Source organism: Lissotriton vulgaris, chromosome 9 (assembly GCF_964263255.1).
Source record: "Lissotriton vulgaris chromosome 9, aLisVul1.2, whole genome shotgun sequence".
In the NCBI taxonomy this organism is placed as follows: domain Eukaryota; kingdom Metazoa; phylum Chordata; class Amphibia; order Caudata; family Salamandridae; genus Lissotriton; species Lissotriton vulgaris.
The window spans coordinates 80650661-80669212 of NC_141697.1; the positions used below are offsets into that span (position 1 = coordinate 80650661).

Sequence of the window (18552 nt, forward strand, 5' to 3'; positions counted from 1 at the left end):
ACGAGCTCCACAATACACCAGTGCCACACTCCTGTTGAATGGGCGGGGCTTATTTTTATGTACGATTTCTGGATTTTTCACAGTCCCTATGAGTTCAGTGATGTAACACTGAGGGCAGCGCCCCCACTCTGAAAAGTGTTCCAGCATCACTGCACGGAAACAAGTTAAAATGCAGTTTCATTGTTTGGGTCAGGCAATTAAATGTAGTACCTTTACTGAGACAATTAAAACTGCACTGTCACAACATAAACAGCAATCAAAACTGCACTGTCACAACTGAGGCAGCAATCAAAACTGTGGAACGTTGATTAAAACAATCAAAACTGCACTGTCACAACTGAGGCAGTCAAAACTGTGGAACGTTGATTAAGACAATCAAAACTGCACTGTCATAACTCAGGCAGCCATCAAACCTGGACTGGCACAATTGAGGCAGTCAAAACTGTGGAACGTTGATTGAGACAATTAAAACTGCACTGTCACAACTTAGGCAGCAATCAAAACTGCACTGTCACAACTGAGGCAGTCAAGCCTGTGGAACGTTAATTAAGACAATCAAAACTGCACTGTCACAACTTAGGCAGCAATCAAAACTGCACTGTCACAACTGAGGCAGTCAAAACTGTGGAACGTTGATTGAGACAATTAAAACTGCACTGTCACAACTTAGGCAGCAATCAAAACTGCACTGTCACAACTGAGGCAGTCAAAACTGTGGAACGTTGATTGAGACAATCAAAACTGCACTGTCACAACGGAGGCAGACAAAACTGTGGTACCTTTATTGAGACAATCAAAACTTCACTCTCATAATTGAGGGAGGCAAAACTGCAGTACCTTTATTAAAACAACGAAACTGCACTGTCACAACTGAGTCAGTCAAAACTGCAGTAACTTTCTTAAGTCAGCTAAAACTGAACAGTCATTCCTGAGACAGGAATAGCTGCAGCATGTTTATCATGGTCTGGCAAGTCTGCAGTAACTTTGTCGAGGTAGGCACAACTGCAGTATCTTTATCATGGCTGGCAAAACTGCACAGTCATTACAGAGGCAGGTAAAACTGCAGTATGTTCATCATGGCTGGCACAATGCACAGTCATTACAGAAGCAGGTAAAACTGCAGCATCTTCATCCTGGCTGGCAAAATTGCACAGTCATTACTGAGGCAGGTGAAACTGCAGCATCTTCATCATGACTGGCAAAATGCACAAGCATTACAGAGGCAGGTAAAACTGCCGCATCTTCATCAGGGCTGGCAAAACTGCACAGTCATTACTGAGGCAGTTAAAACGGCAGTATCTTCATCATGGCTGGCAAAACTGCACAGTCATTACTGAGGCAGGTAAAACTGCAGTATCTTCATCATGGCTGGCAAAACTGCACAGTCATTACCGAGGCTGGTAAAACTGCAGTATCTTCATCATGGCTGGCAAAACTGCGCAGTCATTACCGAGACAGGTAAATCTGCAGTATCTTCATCATGGCTGGCAAAACTGCACAGTCATTACTGAGGCTGGTAAAACTGCAGTATCTTCATCATGGCTGGCAAAACTGCACCGTCATTACAGAGGCTAGTAAAACTGCAGTATCTTCATCATGGCTGGCAAAACTGCAAGTCATTACTGAGGCAGGTAAAACTGCAGTATCTTCATCATGGCTGGCAAAACTGCATAGTCATTACTGAGGCAGGTAAAACTGCAGTATCTTCATCATGGCTGGCAAAACCGCATAGTCATTACTGAGGCAGGTAAAACTGCAGTATCTTCATCATGGCTGGCAAAACTGCATAGTCATTACTGACGCTGGTAAAACTGCAGTATCATCATCATGGCTGGCAAAACTGCACAGTAATTACTTAGCCAGTTAAAACTGCAGTATCTTTATCGAGACATGGAAAGTGCGGTGTAAGTCTGTTGAGCCATTCAGGCAGTAGGTGAGAGCAAAAATTCCTGTGGGATCTAAATTGGGAAGTCATAACATTTTTCACCCCCCCTACACATGTATATATATTCCCTCAATTGACACTTTAGCTTTGCACCCAGTAGAGGAGGACATTAATGAGTGATGTTTTAAAATCAGCAAGGTGGATTAGTTGTTATGGAAGGGGGGTTCACATTTTTGGGGTCCAGCTAGAGGAGGATTGAGACGTGTTCGTTTTTTAAACGTGGGAGGGACTCAATGAGCTTCCGTGAGATCAGAATCCACCCGATAGTTTCAATTCCTGCAGCAAATATTGGGAAGAACCAGACTGTAGGGTTTTCTGCACCAGGCCGGCTTTTTTGACGGTGCCCCTTGGTGCAGCAGGTAGCCACTTCAGTGCAATGACAATAACTAAGTTATGGTCCAAATGTTTGTTTCTAGGGACTCAGCAGGCTCCTGCATGCACAGAAGTGTTAGTGACTTAAGAATTCCTTTAGTCAAGAATGGACAATACCTGGGACTCTACAGCCCCTTTCAAGTCATGTTATGGGGTATAAAAGTTTGTTCCTTATGAAAGTCCAAGGGGCATATCATCAACAACCGGCGATAATTATCGCTAAGCGCACTTAGCGCTAGGATCATTATCGCTATTATCGCTATTGTTTATTTTTATCGCGGAGATAGCGCGCTATCAGCGACACTTATCTCTAGACCGATAAAAATACCTGAGTTAGCTGCCAAACGTGCAATTATCGCTGGGATTCCAGCAATAATCACACAACGTTTGGTGCTACGTTGTTGATAGGGCACTGCATACTTAACCATAATATCCACCTTCCATTGGATATCATGGCTAGGTCAAACTAAAAGCAGGCGTAAGGAAAGTAGCGATAACCGCGGTTAGCGCTACTTTATCGCTATGCTTGTTAGCGTGCCGATTGATAATTGAAGAAATGTCGGTTAGTAACATTTCTCCAGTTATTTTCGAAAGGAACGCCCACTTTGCATCTCATTAGAGATGCAAAGGGAGGTGTAGGGGAAAAGGGTGCTAACATGCGATTTTGCATGTTAGCACCCTGTTGTTGATAGGGTGATAGTTTTATCTCTGCTTTTTTGGCCTTTAAAGCCAAAAAAGTGGAGATAAAGCCCTTGCTGATATGCCCCTAAGTTGATATCACATATTTTTACCACGTTGTTCATATAAGTACTGTCAATGACAGCAGATCTGCTGTGGAACATTTACAGTCACCCAGGACATTGGGGGCTGAGTGGAAGGCAGGAAGGATCAGGAACACAGTTTTGAGACACTAGCGAGTTATCCAGAATCAGGTGTCTTCAAGGGTCCTTGCTATGCTCAGGTACTGTCTAAGAGGAGACTTTTATGTACAGTGTGTGTCATTGCATATTGTCGGTGAGCAATGCCAGAGGTCGACAGCAGAGCTCCTTGCAATCCAAGGTGAGGGCTATGAAGAATTAGAGAAAGAATGGAACCTTCGAGGGGAGATCTGAAGAAGGGGGTCCGGAGGGGAGAAACAGTATTAGACAGCGAGTTCCCCTATGTAATCTATTGGAAATGGGTACAGCAGTAGATGTGAAATCTGAAACCTCACCTTCTATGACCATATGGGATTCAACAGTTTTCATTAGGAATTTGTGATTGACAGTGTGAAAGGCTGAAGAAAAAAATCATAAAAGGATTAGTAGTCAGTGGTTCAAATGATCAGGAATAAGCAGAACAATATCAATAACTTGATATCTAAGATGACGACCAGGACGGGCTTGTAAGAGCGAACTCCATCCCAACCCCATCAAAATTCTGCTAAAACAGGCGATCCTACCTCCCGAGTTTACCCGAAAGAGAGGTGCTACCAGGGGGGTCGTGCTCAGACTCCGACTTTGACTCTGGCAGTTGCCGTGCACCTTGAATCAGCAGCGACTGCTCGGAGGCCTAACGCCTGCAGAGACTTGACTCGTGTCACCTCGGTAGAAGCAGGTGTTGGGCTCCGAGCATGGCCCTCATGTCCAGAGTGGCTCGGATGAACTGCACACACCAGTTGGTCTCACCTTGGAGATAAAACGAGAATGAAGGTGATGCAGTGGATGGACCTCTATGGCGAGGGCTGAGCACTCAAAAACACCGAAACGTGAAATGAAGCGCCGGTGCTCTACAAGGACCCCCTCCCCACAACAGAGGCACCTGAGGAGTGTGGATCGTGGCAGTGCCCTCCTTCGCTACATACACTGCTGCGGATGCTCAGGATATTTAAGACACTACTTTTGCACCCCCTCTTTAGTAATTTGTACAAGACTGGTGGGGATAGGGCACGCTGAGCTGTGGACACTTGTGCTTCAGCAACAATCCCGACCTCGATACAGACACCCTTGGGGTCCTCTGTGGAACACATGCTTCAAGATCATACAGACAAATTCACGGAGCTCCTACAGGCTGTGGACAATTTGAATACGTCATTGGAGCCCAAATTGGATACACTGATGGTGGATGTCTGACTCCTCAGGGAAGATCACAAGAAACTTAAAGAGCGGGCGAATATGAATGAATTGATTCTTGCGATGCTGCACCCCTTGGTGGCCACAACACAGGAACATATTAAAGCATTACAAGAAGAAGTGGGCCCCTTGCAAAGCAGGGTGGAAGATGAAGAGGGCTGTTCCCAATGGAACAATATCAGAATGGTGGGGCTACCAGAGAAAGTGGAGGGGCTGAGCATGGGCCTGTACCTGGAACAATGGCTGACAGAAGCGGATCAGGGGAGCAAGACTATGGCTTTCATCTCAGAGGAGTGTGCTCACAATTGCCTGGCAGATTGTCTTCACCTAGGGTACCACTGAGACCGGTGGTGGTGAGATTATTCAGCTTCAGGGACGGAGACAAAATTCCCCAAATCACCAGAACTAATGACCAATGGACAGTGGAGAATTGCTCAGTGATGATAATCCCAGGTTATATAGCAGACATCCAAAGGCAAAGAGAATCCTTTTACTCCATGAGACAACAGTTCAGGCTTCCTAATTTCAAATATGCATTGCTTTATCCAGAAGAAACTTAAAGTATTCATGGGTGACTAGGCCATACATTTCCTTACCCAAAGGAGGCATGGACCTGGTTGGATTCCAAAGAAGGACAGGGCCCCCCAGCTACTGGAGACGTAGAGGATGGGTGGATCGTACTGAGTAACAGATGTTGATCCAACAAGAACCTCTGTGGAAGACCTACCAAAGAACAAGCAACCATAGAAAGGGCTCAAGTGCTAGCAGAGATCAAAATGAGTGTAGCCTTGGGGCCTGACTCTCGAGACTCTGGCTTGGAAACACTGGAGACTCATGACCGATCTTTTCTGGAGGATGTCCCAGAGGAACTGTATGGGGGGCCTTGGATTACCGTGATAACATTGTATTTATAGTTTCAATGTATCCTTTGTGCCGAAAAATTAGTTTACCAATCTGTTGTCCTCTCTATTATTTCCTTGTGGGGAATAAGGACCTAATGCTAGTTCTCACTCTAAGGGGAGAGAGGTGGGCTACAGTGGAGGCATACAGGGTGGCTCCATGTCTGAATACCTACCTTGTTGACTGGCGTGGATGCCCCTCACAGTTCAGAATGAACTTTATTTGTTTAACCATTTAGCACAGAATTGTCGTTTCATTAGACCATGTTCACTTGTATTTATGGTCTGGGGTGGAGTGATTTTGGGGTATGTTTGTGTTGTTACCATGGGTTTTTGTTGTTTAATTTGCATGTATGGGTCTTTCCTCTGACCTGTCCCCCTGGGTGGCACCACCGTGGCGCTCTCCATGATACCTCCTGGGCCTACTATGAACACAACTTGGACCCCACGATCCGACGTGAGTCGCTGGGGCAAAGCAAACCACTAGCATGTCTGCACGGGCATACCGCATACTCATGTGGAATGTTAGAGGCATGGGTATTCGGTTTGTTTGCCTACAGGAGACACATTTAACAGCTACAGAACTATCTAAAGTATCTAAGAGGTGGCGAGGGATGATATATTGCACTACATACCCCGGATATGCCAGAGGTGTCTTGGAATGTGTGGCACCAGGAGTCCCCTAAATAATGGCACACTCATGCGTCAAACCAGAAGGTCGATATGTAGTGCTGAAAGCGAATTTAGACAAGGCCCCATTGACTTTGGTGGCACTATATGAACCCAACTCAGGCCAGTCCTCCTTCCTCGCTTCCCTGACTCCAGCGTTCCTCCGATCCATGCTCTTCCCGGCAATATGCTGCAGGGAATGTAATTGTGTATCAGATCTCACATTGGATAGATCACCTCCACCAATTCCTGGAGCTCAGTCTTTTACTACCACACACCATCTCCAGCGCTGGGTACATAACATGCAAGTTGTGGACATTACTCAGTGGTTCACGTGGTACGTACCAGAATAGACTTGGCATTTTCCACAACGGACCTGGCTCACAGATTCACCCAAGCTAAATACTTGGGTCACACATGTTCGGACCACAATCCGTTGATGGATACTCTATCATGAGGAAACCACACTCAAGGATACTCACATAGGGCTAGATGTAGGTAAATAGTATTTACCGATTCGTAAATACAGAATTTTAACGATTCGTTTTTTACGAATCATTAAATGCTATGTAGCTAAAAATTCGGTAAAAATTACTGAATCGTTAAGATTCGGTATTTACCGATTCGGTAATTGCCATCCATTCCTATGGGCCTGGTTGCCCATAGGAATGAATGTCAATTACCGAATCGGTAAATACCGATTCGTTATTTACCGGATCGGTAAATATACCACCTACATCTGAAAAGGCTATTACCGGTCAGTAACGGCAGATTTCGGCCGTTACTGACCGGTAATAGCCTTCCTAAATCTGGCCCTTAGTGTCTACCAATTGCAGCATTTAAAGACAAGGCTTTTCACACACAAATAAGGGAGTCCATAGTCCAGTACATCACAGAAAATAATGGAACAGCCATGGACGAGGTTGTGGAATGGGATACATTTAAGGTGGTACTATGAGGAGTATGCATGAAACAATGTATGGAACTCAGAAAGCCCTAAGGCAGGAGATTAAGTTAATGAGGACCAAATAAGTGACTTGGAACGTTATAGTGGGGCAGATCCAGACGCACAGAATACTGTGACAGAGCTTAGGAAAGACTAAAGCAACAGTAGTGCCAGACTGTCCAACATAGACTATAGAGAATTACTAATATTGGAGACACCAAACACCGCCATTGGGGGTATTTACTTGAGAGAGGGTCAGGTTGTTAATTCACAATCGGACATCACCGGGGTGTTTGAGGAATTACAGAACACTGTATAGGACGCAACGGAAGTCAACCTGATAACAGCAGTAGACTTTCTGGGGCAGATCACGATGCCCACCATTGATCCGCTGCAGAAATAAGAATTGGATGCTCCTCTCACTGTTAAGGAAATTAAAGTAGATCTCAAATAAATCGTCATGGGTTAAGACACCTGGCACAGATTGATTTCCGGTTAAGTTTTACACAATAGCAGCTGCCACTGTTAACGCTACTGTATGCATACCCGACCGCAAGGGTGCTCACAGACGACATTATCTCAGAACGCTTCCCAGTAGAAGGAGGCACCAGACAGGATGCCACTTTTCCCCCAAATAATTTGCCTTGGCCATGGAACCACTTGCATGCCTACTGCAGGCACAGGGCGCACGATTGGGCATCACAGTCAAAGGGAGCCAACACACCATGTCCTTTATGCAGATAACACACTGAAATACAGCAGTGCGGAGCCGAGAGTGCTACCAGGTTATGGCTGTCATAAATGAATTAGGTCAAATTTCCATACTTGAATCAACTAGGACAAGTTCTGTCTGTACCCACTTATCGCAATCCCAACAGGAGGACTTACCCATTGTTCAATTGCCCTGGAAGCTCAATACTATTAAATACCCGGAGGTACAAATCTACCACACTGATTTCGATTTGGTGGAGAGCAATCTAAGACGGGCATGGAGTTTGGTCGGTCGCTTTTGGATCCAGCTTCACTGATCCGATGGGGAGGATCTTGATCTCCAAACTGCTGATGCTCCCCAGACTCCTCTATTATTTAGCGGCTATTCCAGTTATACTGAATAAGAGCTTTGGTGCTTGCTTACATCACTAATATGGGGCACCAGTAGACGACGGGTTACATTAACCCAATTATATGCCCCACTAGTCAAAAGGGTGCTGGGGGCTCATGACTATGAATTATATTATACCTCAGTAACAACTACAATAGCTGATGCGCTAGTTGGGAGAAAAAATTATTTCAGAGAGGGAAGATACGCGGAGGGAGCTAGGTTAATGGCACTTATTGACATGGCTTCTGGGTACAACACACCCGAATAAAACAGAGATTGTGCTACTGAAGGTAGCAACATGGTGTTGGAAGCAGTACATACATGCAGGCACCAGACAACATAGATACCCTATGCCCCTGCTCGCCCAATCTGGGCGGCCCGAGATGTAGGCAACTGACATTGTTATACCGCACTGAAATTTGGACAGATGTGGGAATAGAAGTATGGGCGGACTTGATAGAGAACACACAGTTGAAACCCTTCGAAGCTTTGATGACTGAATGCTGGTTGGGACCAGGACATTTCCTATTATATCCTGCCCTGAGGAAGGCGATGTTACAGATGTGGGAAACAGACCAGGAAGTACTGGACACAAAGGAGCCGTTGGATGTAATACTAACCAATAGACAAATGAATCGATCCATAACATGTTTATACGGGATGCTAATATGAGATACCTCCAAGGAGACATGGACACTAAGGGAGTGATGGGAATGCCAGTTGATGGTAGAAATCCCAGAACGTTCGTGGGGATACTGTCTGACCTCGATCCGATTGGTCTCACGGAATGCACAGTTCCACTTTACAAAGTTTAATTAGGTACACCAGACCTATCTGATCCCAAAGAGATAGTGAAAATGTATGCCTGAGCACAAACGGCATGCTCCAGATCCTCCGAGGATGCTGCAGACGTCTTGCATATGGTGTGATCTTGTCCTGTGGTGCATCCACTTTGGGCATTGGTGGTCCAACGTATAACGGAAGTGACTGCTTGTATGCTGCCTGTGGACCCACTGGAAAACCTGCTAAATGCACAGCCGGTTACTAGAAAGATGAAGCAATGCTCCCATTATCAGAGTTTGGCTTTAGTACTGGCAAAGCATCGAATAGTCATGTTCTGGAAATCGAATGTGGCACTGGCGTTGGAGCAATGGGACACAGACATGGTAAAATGGGCCAGAGCTGAGATAGAGGTCCATGCAATATACGAGCAAGGGACTCCAGATGTCACTCTCTTAATCACTGGGACACATATCCAGAGAAATTGACACCAAAATCGGATACACGTCCTCTATGATGAGATCAGGACTCAGTAGTATACGGGAAGGTGAAAAGCAGACACAATACATGTATGTTAAATAGAACCAGAGGGTGACATGCAAGGGGGTTACAGGGAAACAGGGTAAGGTGACATATATCTGCATATTCTGGAGTGGGTGCACCGGGGTGTCGGTTAAGGTCGCCGTTGGGACAGAGGAGGAGGGCTGACTCCAGGAAGGGAGTGGCAGACAGTTATGGGGGAGGGGGATTGTTGCATGCACTGTTGTTTCTACTGTTGCCAATTCAGCTGATATGTGACAATGTAGACCAGTCGCTGTAAAGAAGCACAGGTCATGAGTGTATTTTTTCTCTTGTACTCCATTGCACTGAACTGTTTTGCACTTTATGAACATTTGCTCTGAAACTTTACTGATATTTTCTGTGCTATGCTACAAGAGAAACCAGATAAAAATACTTAAAAAAAAATTAGAGTGGAATGGCAAACATATATTCCACACCAGGTATCTTTTTCTGACTGTTATTGCTGCACCTTTTTGGGGGCGGCCTGTGTGAACTTTTGAAATGCTTCACACATAGTTATGAGGAGGCTAGCATACTTTATTGATCTTGCTAGTAAAAGAAAGGGGCAGCATTCATCTACTCAAGACCGATTCTATGTTACAACCGTACTAGAGGGCCACTTAGGCACTTGTAAAAGGGGTGCCATATTGACCATGTAAAAGTCTGTCTGTTGATGGTGTACTGTAATGGCCTTGTATCTCAGGCGCAGTCATAAAGAAATAATGTTGATGGTTTTTTTACACGCTCGCTTAATCATGTGAAAATGTGTCTCTGCAGAAGCCCAGATGAACTGCATGTAGCATACCAGCAGAAGCTGAGGAACCTAGACGCAATCTACCGTGAACAGGTGCGCCAGCAGCAGATCTACATTGATGATCTAAAGCAGCAGATCTTGGCTGTGCAGATCCGAGGGGAGCAGGAGTTGGAGCAAGACCAAGCACTCATCAACCTGCAGATCAAAGAAAGTGAGTTCTCTAGTCCCACATATGCATATTTTGTAGCTTATTTATGTCATTATATGTCCTCCATTTTTATTGGGCCTAGGTGATACCTGCAGGCTCTGAAGTCCCCCTCCTAGCAGCCTTTTCCCAGTTACTTTTTTCCTTGCAGAGAAGATTTCCTTTTTATGCATATTTCACTATGTTAACATTTATTTTAAGTGGCCCTGCTGTCTTTTCCTCATAGACCTCCTGTATTTTGTTGCTATGTTCTGAAGTTGTTTTTTTCCATTTTATTTTTGCATGTCCTGACTGTTATGAAGGGTCTTTTGTTTGGTCGCACATTTTCTACTAGACTGTACACTTGGTGCCTTTGGAAATCCACCAGTGATCTCGGAGCTGTTACCTTGCTCTTTATCATTGAAGCACATCTTTATAGGTAGTGCTGGTTCTTTTGTAGAGCTTGAACTTTTCACAGCAGTTTATTTCTGGAGAAAACTCCCTTTTCTGGTATGAGGACAAGGTTACATTTGATAAGGGGAGTTGCTTTGCCATAGTATTTACTTTGCAATTTCCCATGTTTATTTCTTGCCTCAACCACTCTTTCAGCTTGGTGGTGTAAAAACTGTTGTGGGGTTTTAGCGGATGCTTGTTTGTGGCACTGTACACCCTGTTGGTTTTTTAGGTTTGTACATTTTGCCTATAGTTTTTAAGAGCTATCACTTTAAAGCTTTTGTGCAGCCACATTGCAATCAAAAGCTTATTTGCATCCCTGTACAGGGTAAAAAAATCTCAATAAAGAATATAGTTGAGCCTTCCTGTGACCCTTTGCCTTCACAAAATCAGATGAGTTCCGCACAATACAGGCATTTGTGAGAAGAAAGTTCCCGGGCCTGGCATGTGGAGCGGGGTTGAACAGAAACACACCCTTCTGGCTTTTGTCTTCTGTGGACTCTCTGGTTACTTTGGCTCTATAAACCACCAGAGACATCCTACCTGTTGGCCACAGAGGTGTAGAATTGTTGTGTAGTGCCATAGTGTGAGATATCTGTTTAGAGAGAGAGCCTGTCCTGGGAGAAAACTCTGTGCCATCTCCTTTCAAAAGATATGATCTGTGAGAATTCCTTGACATGCGTCAAATCTAGGCTTGGGCGTGAAATTCTGTTCCGCTCGCTGAGTTTGAAGAGTTTTTCCCACTCTGCGTAGCGCACGGATGCAGAGCAGAGCTTGTTCCATGCTTGTGGTCACCAATGTTAAGTTGGCAAGCGTGATTTAGGAAAATCTTACTCCAGACCACCTCCTGGCGAGATTTGTCAACACTGGAGGTTGCAGTTGGCCGGTACAGCTAGCGCTGAGAAACCTTCCGTTTGTGTTGAGGAAGCTGCCGATCAAATAGAACATCTACTTAAGTGGCAGAAAGAAGCAGTGTCCTGTTGTGCTGTGCATGGTGCTGTTCGTGTTGATTTTCTAGTGCTGGACAAACACCCGGTGCTTAAAATTTGCGTAACGGCGCAATCAAAGTCACTCTGCCACTTGCGGAACTCTGCGTAGTTTTGGGATCCCGGAACTCCACGAAGTCCACCCAGGCCTTGTTGGATCTCGCTGGATTTAACTGACATCATTATGTTGTAAAAGATGAGTCATACTCACAAGGGACAGGTAGCAATTGGCTTAGGATGCCTGCCAGCACCATCCTCCCATAGGTGTCTCTGAAAACCTTTGTGGTACCGTCTCACCCTCAATTCAAGTTTGTAAGAAGAATGCCTGCTTCATCTGCGAGAGGAAATACAGGTAAAGACGTCCTGATGCCCATTTGAATTTATAGAATGATTTTTACTAGTACTGACTGCTCAAGTAAATCTGATTTTTTTTAATTTGAAAGATTTTTATTTTTTATTTTTCTTCCCAATAATCAACAAGTTTTTTCAAATTAATTCCTTCAAATATATTGGTTTTGTTACTTTTGAATCACTTTTTTTCACCAATACCATGTCACATTCCAGTTGGCGTCACATGGTGCCAGTGTGACACCTGTGCATAGGTGTTGCAACCTGGTGCAGTGACAGCTTGTGCAAAGTTTAGAGCGCAGTCACAGCCAGTGGGTACAATTTTACAAAGATAAAGAATCTTGCTGTTCAAGAAAGAATCATGGAGGAGTCTGTGTAGTGCCTGATGTGAAATATTTAGTTATGGAAATAGACTATTGAAAAGAAGCAGTGTACTACCTTGTTTTTTGCTACCAATTTTCAGATCACCATTCTCTTATCCAAGAAGAGGAACGTCTGCTCTCCCTCCAGCAGAAACGCGAATCGGCTGCCCAGACTGATTCCAAGACATTTGCGGAAGCCCAAGTCCAGAACACGGTGGATACAGACACCGGCCCATCTGTGGAAGAGCATGGCAGAAAGAGACTGGTCCAGTTAGAGCTGCTCCACCGATACCACATTAGGAAAGCTGAGCGAATCATAAGCCGCAAACGGGTGAAGTTTCACCTGGAGAAGATCGTCAAAAAGCAGAAACTCCTTCAGGCTAAGAAGAATCTTCAGCAGTTGGAAGCAGCCTGTTCGTTTAGTGAAGAAAGGCTCAAGAAGATCTCTGCTCAAAGCCAAAACAGTGAGACAACCTCCTGGAACTCAACCCTGCTCAACAGAAGCACTTCGTCAGACTCTGTGGTTCCACAGCGCAGGAGTCTTTCGTCCAACAATCTTTTGTCAAGTGCACATTCACCGCCTTTTGAAACTTACAAGTATGTATATATTTTCTTCTTTTAAATTTCTATTTTTTTATTGTAATATTAATAGTTGGCTAACTTTTCCAGGAATGATGGTCAAGCGACCCCCTTGTTAGTATGTTTGTAAGAATATCAATACCAAATAATCGACATTCAAAAATATTGTGGCCAAAGTATCGACAACCAGAATATTATGAAGAAAGGTATATACTGGTAATTCTAGATATATTTACTCTCAATTCCTTATCTACGTATGTTGCTGATATCTATACAGTATCAAGGTACATATATGTGGAATTACATATAGTAAACTGATACATATATTTATTTACCTTCACGATATTCAGGTTGCAAATATTCTGTTCACAACATTTATGCATGTTGATATTTAAAACTCAATATTCCAGTAGAAAACCCTTTATCGTACGTTCACACTGAAGAAACGACCTCATTGAAGGTACTCTGATGCTGCAGCAACCTGCGTCTTTTATAGAAGTTCAGGTAGCGCTTCTGCTGTTCGTAAGCGTAGTCAAATGCAGGTGTTAATGTCACCCACTTTATTGGTACTGAGTTTATTAACATCAGAAGGGTGGAATCCTGAGTTGGTCATGCTGGGATTCAAACACGTGAACTGCATATCACAGTAGATGCCAGCTGTGGGTTTAAGTCACATAGCCATCTTGCTCGCTGTAACTAAGGGTGCTATTTTCTAAGGTTGTTTACAGACGCTCTCACGGTGCAAAGTGATGCAAAGCATTGCTTTGATTTGCTTGGCCCCCTGGTAAATAACCCTCTGCGTGAATGATCAATATGAATCGTTCCAATATAGTAGTATATTTTAACTCATTAAAATAATTATGTATTTTGAAGCAAAAAGCACAATTACCCAACTCAGCCGTGCTCAGTTTGCCCACCGCAGACAACGAGCTGGCTCACTTAACACTAGCCTTGCCACCTATATTGTGGACGCAGATTTGTTTAGCGGCACTGCAGCGCACTCAGCCAATTTACCAGTTATAATGGTGTAAGAATTCTTTGGCTGTAATAAGCAGCCACACCTTGTCTGATGTCATCAGAGCTCCTCTTAACTTCTCCAGTGAAGATGTGAATGCTCAGTGGCCTAGTCGAAGGTCAGGATTCAAAAAGTAATTCATGAATTCAGACCATGTCAAATAGATAATTACATATTTTTTCCCTCAGTTCATCTGAGGCTTTTGGTCCCATTGACAGTTGTCTAGAATGAGTGATCAATGCACAAAACCATTATGTCCACAGTGTACAGACATTTACTTCAAATTTGTTTCTCTTGTTGCGCTATTTCTTATTTCATGATTTCTTCAAGACTGATTCAGAGATGTACGGAGAGCTCATGTAAATTGTTGAGTACAAACACGTTCAAGACAAATGCGCAGTGTTTGAAAGAGACTATAGATTTTATGTCCTAACTCAACTCCTAAAAATCAATTATACTTAAGCTCAGTGTAAGTTTTCCAGAACTTTAAGGGAAAGATCACATTTGGGATTCACAAAACATGAATTTACCCTTGTAAATTGATTTACTTGTATGTAATTCTATGTGGGAGTTACAATGCTTTGTGTACTTGATCAACAGCCACAAGCTTATGAGTTTGTAGTTATCCAAAAACTTTTTCACATCCATTCCTTCTTGTCAAGAATGGGAGTAAATACATAGCCACTAGAGGAAGTCTGTTCTCAGTAAACCAAGCACGTTTTGTAAATGAAAAAGAGCGAATATATATGGTATCTCTAGAGGCAGAGTCCAGGTCGTGGTGGTGAAGTAGGAGACCGAGCGCCCCCGTTGGGGCTGTGACGGATGTGTGCAAGGGCTAGTGAGGAGGAGCACCTGTGTCTTGCGGGTAGGTGGAAATTAAGTCTGTGGTTGATGTTGGCCAGCCCTTGATTTTGTAGGGCTATGTAGTCATGCATGAGGATCTTGAACTGGCATCTCTTCTGGATGAAGAGCCAGTGGAGGTTTCTGTGGTGGGGTGATGTGGGTTTGTTTGTGGAGGTACAGGATGAGTTTGGCTGCAGCTTTCTGTATGGTTTGGAGTCTCCTGAGGAGCTGGGTTGAGAACCCAGCATAGTGCGTAGCTGTAGTCGAGGCTGCTGGTGATGTAGGCCTGAGTAATGGTCTTTCTGGTGTTGACTGGGATCCATCCTAAGATTCTGCGGAGTGTGTGGAAGTAGGAGGAGGCAGCTGCATTGACTTTTCATTTCATGGTCGGTTCGCTGTGAGGATGATGCCTAGGTTGCATGCATGGTTTGTTGGCGCAGGTGTAGGTCCGAGTTCTGCTGGCCTCCAGCTGTGGTCCCATATGGATGTGTTTTTCACGAAGATCAGTACTTCAGTCTTGTCGAACTTGAGTTTAAGACAATCTGCTCTTATCCAGTTGACTACATGGGTCATGGCGTTGCAGAAGTTTGTTCTGTTGGTGGAGGGGTCTTCGGTGAGCGAGAGTATAAATTGAGTGTCATCTGCGTAGGAAATTATGTTGAGGTTCTGGCCTCTGATGATGTCTGTGAGGGGGGTCATGTAGGTTTTGAACAAAGTGGGGATGAGGGATGATCCTTTGGGACCGCCGCATATGATGTTCTTGGGTTTGGAGGTGAAGCAAGGCAGCCGGATGCTTTGTGTGCATCCTGTAAGGAAGGAGGCGATCCACTTGAGGGCGCTTTCCTGTATGCTGATATTGTAGAGTCTGTTGATAACGGTTTGGTGGGATATGGTGTTGAATGCAGCAGCGAGGTCGAGGAGGATCAGGGCAACAGTGTCCCTGCTGTTGAGGATCATCCTGATGTCGTCTGTTTCAGTGATCAGCGCTGTCTTCATGCTGTTGTTTGCTCGGAATCCTGATTTGGGAGGTGTCAAGCAGGTGGGTTTGTTCCAGATTTTCGGTGAGCGTTTGGTTGAGACCTTCTCACCTACTTTTGCAGGGTACGGGAGGAGAGAGATTGGTCAATGATTTGTGTGCTTGCTGGGGTCGGAGGAGGGGTTCTTTAGGAGGGGTAGGACCCCTGCACGTTTCCATATGTCCAGGAAGGCTGTTGTGGTGATGGAGGTTCTGATGGTACTCGTAAGTTCTCTGCTTATTCAGTTGGTTCTGAGATTGAAAAGAGGGTGGGGGCAGGGAGCAATGGGTGCCCCAGAGTGGATGGAGGACATGATGGCCGTGGTGGTCTGTGTTGCGAGTGGAAACCTTATGGTGATCATTCGGCTGATGTGCGCTGGTTGACCGAGGTAGTTGAGAGCAGTGGGTTGGGGATCGAAGTTGTTGTAGATGGTGGCAATCTCGCTGTGGAAGTAGTCTGAGAGTGCGTCACAGAGTTCTTGAGAGGTGTCTATTGTGTTCTTTGTGGCTGCCGGGTTGAAGAATTCCTTGACTATTTTGAATAGTTCGTTCATGTGGTTGCCTGATATATCGATGCGGTCTGCGATGGCTGCTCTCTTGGCTTCCTTGATTCAGAGGTAATAATTGCTAAGGGCTGCTTTGTGAGCGGCTCTGTTGGAGGGGTTCCTGGTGGAGGGCCATCTTTTCTTGACTCAGTAGCAGTTGTGCTTGGCGATTCTGAGCTCTTGGGTGTCCCAGCTGGCTTGGTTTGCGATTTTGTTGTTTTTTGCTGGTTTCATCAGAGTGATTCTTATTGGAGCATTTGGTGATCCATGCAGAGAAGATCTGAACGGTCTGTTCTAGGTCTGATGAGGCATCAGGGTGGGTGGTGCTGAGGGCCTGAGTCCACTATGTCTCTGTTACCTTGCCCCAACTGCGATGGGAGCAGCTGTGATGCTTGGTGATGGTGTGCTGAGCACCAGAGATGGTAAAGTGAACAATGGCGTGGTCTGACCAGGTGAGTTCTGTGACATGGCTGAATTGGAGGTGAATATGTGGTTGAGTGTGTGTCCAGCTTTGTGCGTGGATTTGATGACCAGTTGTGTGAGGCCAATGTTGCTCAGGTCCTCCAGAAAGGTGGCGCCACTGGCGTCGTCGATGTAGAAATTGAGGATGCTGAGTAGAATGTAGTGGTAAGAATCGATGGTTAGGGGCCCATGAGGTTGGAGATAGTGGCGCAGAAAGCTGGTTGAGGACCCGGGGAGGGGGGGGGGGGGGGTTGACTGTATTTGAGGGTGCCTCTTATCGTTGTGTTGGCATTCGTCTGTAGTTGGAAGTTGAGGTGGTCTATGAGAGGTTTGTGGTCATTGTTGGTGGTGATGCATCGGATGGTTTCCTTTAGAATTATTGTGATGCCTCTGCTCTGTTTGTTGGTGCAGTCTCAGTGTATCATCTTGTAGCCCTTGGGTGTTCCTGTGGCAATGTCAGGGTTTGAGATCGGGCTGAGCCATGTTTCGGTGATGAAGGCAACGTTGGGGGTGAGGATGGTGTGGTGTCACGTGGAATTCTGTGTGGACTGGTGGTCCTGTATTAAAGGAGAAATGGCAATGGTGTTAGGAGAAAAGTACTTTGGTTGCTCACATTGAGGCAGCGCAACACTTGTTTCGGTGGCGGGAGGACCAGGGTTCCGGGCACTGGGTGTGGTCAAGGCGCAGACTGGCACTGATAGGGTTGCCTTTGGTACCCATTTGGCGTGGCACAGCCGCCCTGCGGCCTCCAATAAGTAGCTCCTGGGGAGGGTGGGGCTTTGGGTGGCGGGAGGAGGGAAACGGTGGAAGGAGGGAAACAGCAGGAAAAGGGCAAGAAGCAAGCAGAAAAAGGTAAAACAGATGGCAGAAAAACAAGTAGAAAAAGATAGAACGGAGCGGAAAAAGGCAAAAGAGAGGCCAAGAAGCAAGCAAAAAAAGACAAAACAGAGGGCAGAAAACAGCAAAACAGAGGGCAAGAAACAAACAGCGAAAGGATAAACAGAGGGCAAGAAACTAACAGAGGAGGCACAAACTGAGGACAGCAGGTCGACAAGGCAGTAGAGGGTAGCAAACTGTGGGCAAGAGAGCTATCACAGGGGGAGCTAGCACGAGAACCTGGTGTCCCAATTAGTGCAGCACAGGGGCAGCATCACTACAGTCACATGATCAAAAGGCGAAGGAGAAAGTGAAAGGGAAGGTCTTACAACAGATTTATGATAAAACAATTTTGCATTAAAGTCTTTAGCATTGTTCCCTCACATGGTTCTAGAAATGCGACAGCCGCATTGAGTATGTTTTCAGCACATTTTACTGGTCCATAAAAGATGTTTCATATCAGATTCTAGTAGTACAGCAGCCATGGTCCTAGGGCCCAATTAACTTGCAGTGAATTATTGTCAGAAAAGAATACCAGCTCTACACAAGGTTGGCCACACAGACCGTGTTGCACCTGGAACTGCTAAGCTATGTGCCAAAATGCAGTTGAGACTGGAAATTATACAAATACAACCCGTACTGTCCGGATGCTCAAGTTCACCTTTCCATTTCAGGAGAGCAGGGCCACATGGCTAGCAGCTCCATTGGTTCAGGTGTCACTCTTCCCAGCAACAAACACTTGTAG

At 45.2% G+C, this 18552-nt stretch overlaps 1 protein-coding gene across 1 annotated transcript in view; it reads left to right on the forward strand.

Annotated features, from left to right (window-relative positions):
* LOC147689637 (stAR-related lipid transfer protein 9-like) overlaps positions 1–18552 on the forward strand; it is a 574886-nt gene that overhangs the window by 486318 nt on the left and 70016 nt on the right. The window contains exons 22-23 of the mRNA XM_086937097.1: positions 10163–10350; positions 12574–13069. Coding sequence (XP_086793223.1) covers positions 10163–10350; positions 12574–13069 — 684 coding nt within the window. The remainder of the gene's footprint in view (positions 1–10162; positions 10351–12573; positions 13070–18552) is intronic.